Genomic DNA, 12,958 nt, shown 5'->3' with positions numbered 1-12,958 from the left:
CATAATTTACAGTTTTTGGGGTAACCATCTGATGTACCTTCTGAAGTTTGAGAGTAATTTTGTCTGGGGAGTGGGACGGGGGCTGTGGTGATGGAGGTGGGGGCGTGAAGAGTCTCTTGCTTTACTAGATATGCCTTAATGTAGTATTTGATTTTGTAACTCTTTGCATGTATTGCTTTGATTGAAAACATTAAAAGTACTTAAAAAAGAAACTAGTATACTGTAAACACTTGATATATGGCAGCCGTTATTATATTAGTAAGAGGGCAGGGAAATAATCCAGAATTATATTAAGGAGTTGTTATGGCAAAGTATTTGAAGCATGGATTTTTGGCTAAGTTTGAGTCCTGGCTCATGGATATATATGGTTGGCCTTGGCAATGCTCAGGTTCTCATCTGTAAAATGGGGATGATAGTAGTATCCACTACACATCATTGTTAGGAAGATTATACATAATATTCCATATAAAACTGTTAGCATAATGTCAGGCCTATTATAAAGATAATAATAAATATTATTTTATTCAGTATTATTAATTTTAGAATAAATTTGATTTCAAGGAACAAAGGACCTACACGTGGCTCCAATTTTACTATAGGTATTAACAAGCTTTGTGACACAGAATAGATAATTTCAATTGCCCACAGCATAGTTTCTCTTTAAAAAAGTAGTTATAATCCTATCTGCTCTTATAACTTCAGAATCAATTGCAAAAGTTAATGGAGTCTTTAAGAATAAAAACTTTAGCAATAATCCCGGGGGAGGAAATGTGGACTCTGCAGCTGATAAAGCTCTTATATGTAAGTGTTCAGAGTGGAACCTTCTGTAGGCTTGCTCCTGAAATAGATACAGGCTCACAGTCCCTTATTGAAAACTTTGGAGCCAGATATATTTAGAAATTCAGGATTTTCTGGTTGTAGAAAGACAATATGGTGTTGTCTGCCATTTTATTATGCAATAACTCCAGTGACATCTGAGAAAGTACCCTGTAATCAAACACATTAATGTTTTTATATTGGAAAATATTAATTCACAAGTATTAGGTAGGCTTTAAGAAGCCGTCTTTAAATACATAACATTCCAGGTCAGATATTGCTGCACAAATGGGTTCAAGTCAGATCAGGTTTTGCCGTCAAGTAGGTTTTGAAAAAACTTTGCATTTTCTGTGCTTTTTTTTGTATTTTGAAGTTGTATTGAGCATTTGAGGATCTGTACAGCCATCCCATATACTTTTGTGATTTTTCTTTCCCATGTACTTTTGGAAAGTTCACTTCTTTGGTACATGGTTCTGAAATGAGAAGATTATATTTAACAGTAATGATGAAACAGCCATTTTAGTGCCAGACATCTGAGGCTGCAAAATCATACACTAAAAATACTTGGGGGAACTATTTTTGAATTTTAAAAGATAATTATTGGAATGAGGTTTATGGTTATTTTTGTTGTTGTTGTTTTCCTACAGGAAAAAGAGCCTGTGGATTTCTCAGTCAAATCTCAAGCGGATAGAGAACTTCAGTTCTTTGACCACAATCTGATGGAATCCATTAAAATGGGTGATCCCAAAGTTCATGAATTCCTTAGGTTACTTGCTCTCTGCCACACTGTAATGTCAGAAGAGAATAGTGCAGGTAAGTGAAAAGTTATGTCTGAGTGGTGAACCTTGTTTTTGTTTTTTAAAATTGAAACTGATACTAAATTTGAAGGATTTACAAATTAAGCGTTTGAGCAGTGAGCCTTGTTTTCTGTTTTTGTTTTTTTAACACAGAAACTGATGTTAAATTTGAAGGATTTTCAAGTTAAAGATAGAACATAGTTTATATCCCATATATTTTGAAAAAATGTGGAGAGATTTAAGTGAAAAAGAAAAGAAATAAGGACAATGGAAAAAAGTGAGGACCCAAATATGCTAGTCAAGGGATAACATCGTTCTAACAGTTGAGCACCACATTTGACTGTAAGCTTCTGGGTAGCCAGAACAAATAGCGAAATACAGTTGAGTCACACATCTCTCATTATTAGTATGCATATCTAATAGATGCAGATGACCTTCAGGCATATGCTTAGAATGAATTTTCCCAGTGACAGAGATACATTGACCTTGATATTAGAATAGTCTTATTTAGGCTCCATTATGAGAAGGTCCTCACACTTGTGAGATGGTTTTTTGGAACTCAGGGTTCATAGGATAGAACAAAACCAGCTGCGCCACTTAACATTTTGAAGCTGTGAGACAGGTAGATAATGGCATAGTGAACTGGCTTCTTGCCCTGGTGGAACCTAATCTATTCCATTTATATGTTTTCCTCAGCCCACTAATTCTTCCTACAAGGTCTTTGGTTCTTTCTCAAATCTGTTGAATTTTATATCTCAATTTTATTTCTTGAAATCTGTTAAATATATTGCATGTGCTCTTTCTAATACTTCCAATATCTAATTTTTTTTTTCAGATCTTATTCTGCATTGTTTCTGTTGGTTCTTAGGCTTTACTTGTTGTTGTTTTATACTTTTCACTGTGAGCTGACCATTTTACTTTGAACTTAATTTATATAAATTTTTTGGGTCCAGTTGGTTCCTCCAGAAAGGATTTACATTTGCTTCAATGTTCTAATGTAGGAACATTTTAAACTAAAGTTTCAACTTGATTTCTTTCAGGCCACCTAGATATTGTGAATTCAGAATGCAAGTTTACAAGAGAGTCAGTGATTGGTTATAAATTCTTGGCAGATATTTTTTTCCCTTCCAATTATAAGGAGGGTTCTATTTAGGCAAGTTTTATTCCAAGCCCTGTTCAAGGGGGCATGGGTGTCCAATTTACCCTTATATTGAGAGTAGTCTTTGGGGGACCCAGTTTTGAGAGGCCATCTTTCACTGGACTCTCACCTTAGACAGGTACTGGGCTATGGCTTTTTAAATTAAAGCCCAGAGACATTGGAAACCAATGATCAAGTTCTCCTGGTTGAGAAAATGCCCTCAAGGCAAATGCTGGCTAATGTGCTTCTTTAATCCCTTAAGTGTTCTTTTTCTCAGTCTCTGACCTGAACAGTTCTTACTTTCTTGCAAGTTCATGAATGTATTTAAGAATATTAAAATGCTTTTATAGTTGTTTGTAGCAGTTGAGATTGGTCCTGACACCCATTCCACCATGTTACCAGAAGTAGAACTTATGTTATTTCATGGGTAGATCAAGTAATTGCTTTAAGTTTTTTCCTTTTGTGAATTTCAAAAATTCATTCATGCCTATCGTATCAAGTGAAACAATACAATACAAAAATTTATAAAGGTGAAGCTAATGGTAGCTTCCCTGAACTCCAGTCTCACCCCTGCAGAGGTAACCAGTGGTAACATCTGGTGTGTATCATTTCACCCTTTCCTCTGGCTCATAAATATATACATATATTCAAGAATATTTCTGGATATTTAGGTGATTTGTTTCTTTTTAACAAAAAGAACTCATAGTATAGCCATTAATATGCAACTTGTCTACTTAACAAGTATCTTGGACATGACTATAAATCAGGAAATATGGGTCTAGCTCTGCCTAATTAATAGTTTTTAAACATTAAACTAATTAATTTTCAAATTAATTTTTACATATAAATATAATACAATTTTATATAAGGGCTTACTTTATATATGCTGTTTTATAAACTCTCTCTCTATATATGTATATATACATATAACTTATTTTATTCTTTTTGTCTCCTCTCCCCTCTTACCCCCACTCCAACTACACATAATATCAGGTAACAAGTATTAACATCCTGGTTTGATTTCTTACATTTCAAGGGATTTCTTGTATGCATTCTCATAAAATGGTCATTAGTGGCAGACTGAAGTAGAATTTGGAGAATCTCTCCATCACTCTTTAGCTGTGTGATCTCATCAAACTCATATAACCTCTTTCAGTCATAGGTTTCACCAGTATAAAATGGAAATAATAATTTTAATAATCTCTACCTCAAAGGCTGCCCTGAGGATTATTTAAATTAATATATATTAAAATGTTTTAGTTTACAAAACATTCATGACACATCTCTAGTCACAGAAAATATGAAGGTTTGATCTCTAACCTAAGAAACTGAGCACAGTGAAGAGGCAGACTCGGAAATGGATGTTTTCCTATAAGATGACAAGGGCTATAGCAGTGATATGCATAGAGTCCTATGGTGTCCCAGAGGACAGATACCAGATTGAGCTGTTGGTGAGTAGAAAAGATCTGAGGACAGGAAAGATTTTTAGACCTGATGCTTGAGTTGGGTGTTAAATAATGAGTTGGAGTTGGCATTGGAACTCTATGAATGTTAACTATTATTGTCAGTATTGATATACTTGTTTCTTTACCTTTTAGGAGAGCTGATTTACCAAGTTCAGTCACCTGATGAAGGGGCTCTAGTGACTGCTGCTAGAAATTTGGGGTTCATTTTTAAATCCCGGACCCCAGAGACCATAACAATAGAAGAATTGGGAGCACTAGTTACTTATCAATTACTTGCCTTTTTGGATTTCAACAACACCAGAAAAAGGATGTCTGTCATAGGTATGGTTGGTAGCTAAGACTATTTTTGATCTTTTCATACTGTTGTGGTTATGCTTTTCAAGGATTATTTCACTTTTGGCTACGTGCTGAGGGTTGTGATAGTTTTAAAACTTCATGTATAAACTCTTGTGTTGCTCAACCTAGCCTCAATACTGCAGTGATATATAACTAACATTTAACAAGTGCTCATTATGTGCCCAGCACTGTTCTAAATGCCTTATATGAGTATATACAATGTATCAATAAAAATATAAAAAATTTTAAAAAATAAACCACAAAAATGCTCTCCATGAATTAATTTATTTAATTGTCCCAACAATCCTAATAAGGTAGGAACTATTATATTTATACCCATTAACAGATAATGAAACCAAGACACAGAAAGGTTGAGTAACTTGCCCAGGTTCGCATAGTTTGAAGTAGAATAGCTGGGATTCAGACCTAGGAAGTGTGACCGCATAGCCCATTCTCTCGTTCACTATACAATACTGGCTCAGGATGAGTTTCTAAATTGCTTGGCACATGATAGTTGTTGTGAACATCATCATCAGCCTTCTCATTATCATTCATTTTCTCTGTCCACCTCCATTGCTGGAGAGGACCACCTAATATTGTATTTAGCACCACAACAAATCTGTGCTTTCCTGACTCAATGCTAACTCTCAGTGCTGTGTCAATGTCCCTCTCATTCATATTTAGTGCCTTTTTCCATTTTCACAATGGATATTCTAAACCTTGGCTATTTCCTCAAGTTCTCAACACTGCTACCATCTTCTTTACTCTTGAAAGCTCAATTCATCTCCTATTTCTCTAAGAAAATAAAGGCCCTCAGGAATGCACACCATTAAGTCTTTTCCCCATCCTCCCCCTTCATCCCTAAGCTGTATCTTTAATAATTTACTCTCCTGCATCAGAAAACAATTGCTCTTTTTCCTTTTCAAAGCTGAAGGTTTTTCCAGTCCCATTCCTTATCCCTCCTTGCTTGCTCACTTCTTGCTTGTGCTTTCAATTTTTCAATTACTGGCTCCTTCCTTCAGCCCACAACTATATTATCCTCCTGTTTCCTGAAAGATATTCTTCATATTCTGGTGTCCACTGAGTTTGCCACTTTATTTTTCTGCTTTCCATCACAGATTAATTTCTCAGGTCAGTTTTTGCTTCTTGCCTTTCTTACTCTTTTCATCCCATTAGGGTTAAGTTTCTTCTTCCTCTATTCAAGAAGAAATGCTTTCTCAGAGGTTTCCATTAACCTTGTAACTTCCCAGTCCAATGGCTTTTCCTTATTAATCTGTTCATCTATCTATTTTTTTAAACTTAGTAGTATTTGAGACTGTTGGCCCTGTTTTCTTGACACTCCTGTATTGGTCTCTGTAAACTTTCTGGCTCCTGTTTCTCTTCACGTCCCATTGTTTTCTTTCTCAAGCACCTTTGCTGACTATTCTCCTTCATCCCATTCTTCAATATTGACGTCCTTTTCTCTTTTTAGCTCCTATGTTCTTCTTGGATGATCCTGACCACATACATGGTGGTAGCTATTGCTTATATTCTGTGACCTTCTTATACAGCTCTTTAGCTTCAGTCTCTTGCTAGAGTCCAAACACACATTTTCAGCTTCCGTTATGTCCTGTCACTGGATTGTACTATAGTTACCTAAAGTTTTATGTCAAATATGGAACTTTCTTTCTCACAACTATAGTTCTTTCTATAATCTGTATTAAAATCCACAGTTACCTCTCTCATTGTATGCTTGTCCATGAACTTTATAATGAATTCTTCTATTGAATTGTTGCAAATGCATGTAACATGCATGCCCCATTTAAGACAAGAGGAGACTAAATGCAAAGATTTTAAGTAACTTGCCAAAGATTGTCACAAAGCTGTAACACAACTTGTGGCACAGTTGGGTAAGAGGCAGATCAGATATGTGAACCCAGGTTTTCCAAAATCTGGTCTTTTAAGCCCTATTATAGCTCACTCACTTTTTTCCATAGCTTTTGTGCCCCTTGGCTAATGGTTCTCAAACTTTATTAGCTCCCATCAGCATCACCAGGTGGGCTTGTTACAACACAGATTGCTGGGCCCCAGCCTCTAGTTTCTGATTTAGCTGGTCTGAGGTGGGGCCCACCAATTTGCATTTCTGACAAGCTTGTGGGTGATGCTGATGCCACTGGTCAGGGAATCACAGTTTGGTGACCACTTCTCTAGACTAGTAGATCCTCAAATACTATCCATTATTTTCCCAGAGATGTTTGAGACATTTCTCTAATCCATCTCCTTCTCTTCCACTCTCAGGCCTTAACATCTCTAGAATATTCTGTTGTCACTCTGTTTGTAAGTCTCTCCTCAGAGGCATCAGAATTATATTTATTAAAATGGCCTCATAAACCCCTTTTTAATCATAAAAGCTTTTTGTCCTTTTTTCCTAATTCCCAGTACCCTGCCTTAGTTAAGAGTCTTGTCACTGCTTGCTTGTATTATTGTAATATCTTCAAAATTATTCACTTTAAAAATAATCCTCTTTAATGTCACCAGGATATTCCTTCTAAAACATAGGCCTGATTTTACTACCCCCTACTTAAAAAGCATAGGTGGCTTCCCAAACCTTAAAAGAAAAAGTCATAGGCCGGGCGCGGTGGCTCACGCCTGTAATCCCAGCACTTTGGGAGGCAGAGGCAGGCGGATCACGAGGTCAGGAGATCGAGACTATCCTGGCTAACACAGTGAAACCCCGTCTCTACTAAAAACACAAAAAATTAGCCAGGCGTGGTGGCGGGCGCCTGTAGTCCCAGCTACTCCGGAGGCTGAGGCAGGAGAATGGTGTGAACCCGGGAGGCAGAGCTTGCAGTGAGCCGAGATTGCACCACTGCACTCCAGCCTGGGCGACAGAGCGAGACTCTGTCTCAAAAAAAAAAAAAAAGAAAAAAAGTCATTAGTATGACGTGCAAAATTATTTGCAATCTGATCTCAATCTACTTTTCTTCTACTTTCCAAAACTTTGAGTTCAACTAGACCTCACCATCCCTGGAGGCATTGTTGCTGTTACACCCTTTGGACATGCTGTTCCCCTATCTTGAATACTCCTTTCCCCCACTTCTCTTCTTGGAAATGTTCCCTACTACTCATCTGGTAATGTCCAATTCAAATGTTACCCATTTTTCAATTCTTTTTCTATTCTCCAAATAACCACATGCTTCTGTGTTCCCCAGAATGCCTTGTTCATAACACCAGTGTGATATTAGTCCCATGACACTCTCAACTATCCCAGTCATTAAACTGTGTGCTACCTGAGGCAAGTGCTATACCTTAGTCTTCCTGAACTGCCCAAGGCCAAGCACAGAGCTTGGCACATGATAGGTTTTCTATAAATGTTTATGAAATACTACTCAACCCAATACTTTGTAAATTATGAATATCCTACTCATTGTATTTAATCAATTTATTACTACTTAAAAAGTGTTTATACGTAACAGTAGGGTTTTTGGTCTCTAATTACTAGAAACTAGCCTTGAAAGATGGCTCTCAGCAGGTAAAAACCAAATAACATCTGAGAATGTTTATTTTTATTTTTATTTTTATTTTTTGACAACAGGGAAGTGATCACCAGCGCCACTGATGAGCACACATGCCGTTCTAGGTGTTGACTTAATGTTGTATCAGCAGGAGCTATCTTCTATTTGCAGTCTCAGGGGAGGTGTTATTGATGGTGGTTTGGCCCAGAGTTGGTTTCTTTTTGCTCTGAGGGTGTTGACAAAAACCTAAAATTGCTACACAGGGAGATGTTTGGCTTTTCCTCAGCGTTGGTCACCATTACAGGCTGTGGAGAAATTGCAGCCTGACCACAAACATCAGATGTTTGCCTTAATGGATCCCATATGAGGAAAGGTAGTGCTCTACCACAGAATGCATGAAGCTTTGCTGGATTTATTTTTATTCTGTTTGGTTTTTAATCGGGAGGATTTTTAGAGGGACTCTACCAGGGCAGAAAAGTCTTTGCATGATAACAAGGCAGAAAACGATCCTGGTCTCATGATCGTCACATGGGTTGGTCTGTAGGAACAACACCCTGATGCGAAGGCTCAGGCATTGCTTCTGTTGCTGCCGATCCTCCCGTTTCTCCTCCTCCTTCTTCTGCTTCCTTGTTTTGGGGTGGCAGCCATTATTCACTAAATCATCAGTGTATAATTTCAATACCAGTAGTACTTTCATTCTGAAGAAAGAGCCCTGATTTAAGTCAGAAGTATCTACATAAAAATTGATTTCTATAAAGGATTTTTTTCCAGAGGGAACAAAATCTACTATATTAGTAAAAAATATAAATGGCATTATATAGTTTTGGAAGGACCAATTCTACTAATTCTGTAAATAGAAATACAGAGATAAAATTCAGAGATAGCTATTAACAGGAGCAAGTGGCAGATAACCATTAAAGAAGAATAAATTACAAGAAGCTTCTTGGAAGGCTCTTACGAGAGCTGTAGATAAAAGTTGCTCAACTCTAAACTTTTTCAAGATTATCAAAGTACAAATCACACTGTCATGTGACAGGCATTTCTCTGTGTAGATGTATGAACAGCGGCAATATGGCAAAATAGAATTATTTACCACCCTTCACAGTGCTGCTGTTGCATCTAACTGGACGCCATTTGTGACATTTTTTCTTTCCTTTATGTCACAAAGGCATAACTTCTGCTTTCAGTAAATTGTGCACAATTTTGGTTCATCTTAATTAAATAAATATTGATTTAAGTGCCCCCTATGTTCCAGGGTCTTCAAGCTAAGGGAGAATGTGAAAAGTTGAAAGGTAGTTCTATGTGGCTGCATCCAAGAGAACATGGTGAAACAGACTGGATAGTGCAGCTCTTAAGAAGCTCTGTATGTCATGTCAAGGAGTCCAAACTTCATAGAAGGGGGAGGGAAGCTATTGCAGGATTCTAAGCAGCAGCGTGAAGATGACTGTAACTGGAATATATGGAAGAGTCTGAAAGGAAGCAGTACTGGAATGGGTAAAACCAGTTAAGTTCAAGTGATTTTCTAGGCAAGAGAGAAGTGGCAGAGTGAAATTCGTGGCTTCCCTTAGATATATGGTTGGTGAAAGGAGAACTGTGAGTGATGCCCAGATTTCTGGTTTGGGAGACTGAGTGGATGGTGAAGCTGATTACTAAGACTGGGGATATAAGAGGAGTAGCTAATTATTGGCGGAAGGTAATATGTCCAGTATGAGTTTGGTGTGCCTGGGCATATCCAAGAGATTTTCAGTTGGTAGTTGGATGTGCAGGTCAGAATGGAGTGCTAGAGATGGATTGGACAGGAGATACACATTTGAAAACAGACTGCTGATGGAACCTGAAGCCATAGAAATGAATGCAGTTGCCCAGGGACAGTATGAAAGATGGGAAGATAAAAAAAGACCCTGAGTAAATCTCTGAAGAACACTAATATTTAAATGGAAAGCATTGGGAGAAGATTTTATAACCTAAAAACTGTAACCTTTGTCCAAGTTCTGGCCATATGTTATCTTGACCATTTAAAACTATGCCCTTTTTAGTGTATTTAAGAAATACTAACTTCTGAAATGATTTAGATTTAATTAACTTTGAACAGAAATGACCAGAAGGCTTGGAAAAAAAGAGATATAAAACTTGCTGCTAAAGCAAATGTTTAATGAGTAAACATAAGCAGGATTCCATGAAATTGGATTTCCACAAAATCAAACTTAAAGGGACAAATACTAGGTTAAGGGAAAGTGTCAGGGATGGAAAGTATTTATTGAATCAGAAAATTGTACAGCTGTAAAGGACCTTCGAAGTTAGATTGTTTAAACATCTCCTTTTTACATGTAGAAACTGAGATATAGTGATGGTAAGGGATTTACACAAATCACAATCAGTTTGTGATTCTTCCAGACCAGTGATTCTAAATGTGTGGTCCAGGGAACCTTAGGGGGAACTTTGTGAGTTTTTCAGAGGATGCACAAGAACAAAAGTATTTTCATTATAATATCACTATTATTTGTGTTTTTCATTCTTCTTCTCATGAGTATACCATGGAGTTTTGCAGAAGCCACATGACATGTGATGTCACAACAGAATGAATGCAGAAACAGATATGGGAATCCAACCCTCTTTTATTAAACTAGATGTTACAAAGATCTGTAATCATGTAAAATAATGCGAATCTCCAGACTAATTTTTTTTGGAAAATATAGTTTTTTTATAGTAATGTTATTTATGTTTACATGTTAGATTTATAATAATAATTATAGTAACTAGTGTTATAAAACTTGATATAATAAAATTTCTCATTTTTAATTTCTAATGTGGATATTGGTAGATAACATTCACTTAAAAAAACTTTTTAGAATCCTCACTCAGCATTGAAGATTTATAAAGAAGATCCTGAGACCATCAGTTAGAGAACTAATGTCCTAGTCTAGAATACAAAATACAGGCAAATGTAGGTTATTCATCCTTTGCCTTTATACCTCTGGTGTTGGAAGGGAGAAAATATAAGGGAAATTATTAAATTGGATTATTGTACAAGAAAATCAAGAGTGAGTCTTTCCTAGGATTAAGTTTTCCCCCGTGGTTTAACAATTAGATAAATTGCATATGTTTTTCTCTTTCTTTTTCTCCAGTTTAGGGGTTAGAGCTAGAGTACAAGAAAACCCACATGAGTTCTGGCAATTAGGCAAGCTAACCAAGGCTCTTAAAACAGAAGACAAGACCTAGACGAGGCCCAGTCCTAAAAAGTTTCTAGGATATGTTATTAGATCTATGTAAGCCAGGAGGAAACTAGAATAGATAAGTGTAGACTGGGGTAGAGGGGAGGGTGACATTGTATTTTGGTTTTTATATTTTTTTAAACTAAGCATTAAATTTTGTATGCCATTTTCTATGGCATTACATTAACAGTAATTAATAGTAAACATTTATGTTAACCTTTTTTTGAGGCATTCTCTTTGTAGATAAATGGGATAATTGAGTAGAAAGCATGTAATGATCTCTGACTCAACTGATGAAGCCTATGAGGGCAAGAGTATTCAGATTATGAAGTTGTGACAAAGGCAGTTGTCTTAAGTTGTAGGCAGTTCTGGGAAGAAATACCCAGCCATTGAGGGTACCTCCTCGTGGAAAGAACGCACTTTAAAGCTCTGCTGAGGAGTTCGGAGCCCAGGCTTTCAGGCGACCTCTGCCCTCCCTGCCTCTCTTCGCCCTCCCTCTCTGCCTGCAGGGCCTGGGAAGGGCTTTGAGGGAGCCTGGGAGCCATGTGAAGAGGGGCACCCCTGGGCTGTCCCCAAATTTTAGATCCAGTTAGAGGTTCTCCCTGGCTCCTGCAGGCCTGCGGGGATCTCTCCCCACTTCAGGCCTCCGGCCAGCTGCCTGCCCCCTTGTCTGTGCTTCAACCCTGCACAAAAGCAGCTTGGTGACACCACTCAGCCACCCAGAGTACGTGTTGACAGGCTTTCCAGATCACCTTCCTGTGGGGTGAACGTAAGATGAGACTGGGCTGGTCCTTGGAATTTCCCCTGGGAAATGGTAATAGACTCCATTCTTGACCCAGGGATAAGCATGAAGGCATTGTCCCAAAGGCAGAGGCCACCGTGGTAGGAATTCCACCAAGGCCAGAAGGGAAAAAGGAAGAACCCACCGTGTCCGGCTGTGCGGGCCCCGGGGAGGGTCATGAGTGCAGCCCCTCTCTACTTCCGTGCCTTTGTAAAACGTGTAGATAACCACAGTGGTTGGCTGAGCCAAGAACTCTCCTAAATCAGTGGCTTTCTCCCCAACCCTTGCTGGGGAGTCATTTTTTTAAAACTCCGTGGGATATAAAATTGGCCTCCTGCTGCTTCAGCCTACCTCTCCCTCTGCTGACTTAATGTCATGATTCTGTTTCTTCAGATATTTAAGGCTGTTAGGTTGTGTGAGCCTTGAAGAGTGTGTGTGTGTGTGTGTGTGTGTGTGTGTGTCCCAGCGACTGTCCACTGTCCAGGAGATGCATGTCTTTGTATTGGAGATATTTCTGTAACTCATTCTTTTGGTGCTCACGATTGCCATGGCCATAGGGCCACAGTGCCGTATCTGCTGCAGACATGATTGTTTCTTGTTCTAGAGGTTTACTTGTTTTCGAATCTTGCCTGATGAATCCAGCCAGACCAAGAGGCCTAGATTTGACCTCTGTCCTGGGCTCCTGGGCCAGGTGCAGGGACATCTGAGGCCACTCTGCTGGCCACCTCCACTGGGTGCTGACCACAGGATGGGCTTTGTTTACACTCATTTTCACCCTGATTCTTGCCCCCACTTTCATAAAAGAAACTTCAAAATGCTGACGCTTTGGAGAGTAAGAAGATCAATCTTGGCCGGGTGCGGTGGCTCCTGCCTGTGATCCCAGCACTTTGGGAGGCTGAGGCTGGAGGATCACTTGAG

At 38.3% G+C, this 12,958-nt stretch overlaps 1 protein-coding gene across 1 annotated transcript in view; it reads left to right on the top strand.

Moving 5' to 3' along the window:
- The window catches only part of ATP8B4 (ATPase phospholipid transporting 8B4 (putative)), a 261,101-nt gene that overhangs the window by 179,501 nt on the left and 68,642 nt on the right, over positions 1-12,958 (top strand). Inside the window, exons 15-16 of the mRNA XM_032174818.2 lie at positions 1,464-1,629; positions 4,350-4,538. Coding sequence (XP_032030709.1) covers positions 1,464-1,629; positions 4,350-4,538 — 355 coding nt within the window. The remainder of the gene's footprint in view (positions 1-1,463; positions 1,630-4,349; positions 4,539-12,958) is intronic.

The sequence above is a fragment of the Hylobates moloch genome, unplaced genomic scaffold (assembly GCF_009828535.3).
Source record: "Hylobates moloch isolate HMO894 unplaced genomic scaffold, HMol_V3 SCAFFOLD_14, whole genome shotgun sequence".
NCBI lineage: Eukaryota > Metazoa > Chordata > Mammalia > Primates > Hylobatidae > Hylobates > Hylobates moloch.
This window is presented reverse-complemented; position numbering and strand designations above follow the sequence as displayed.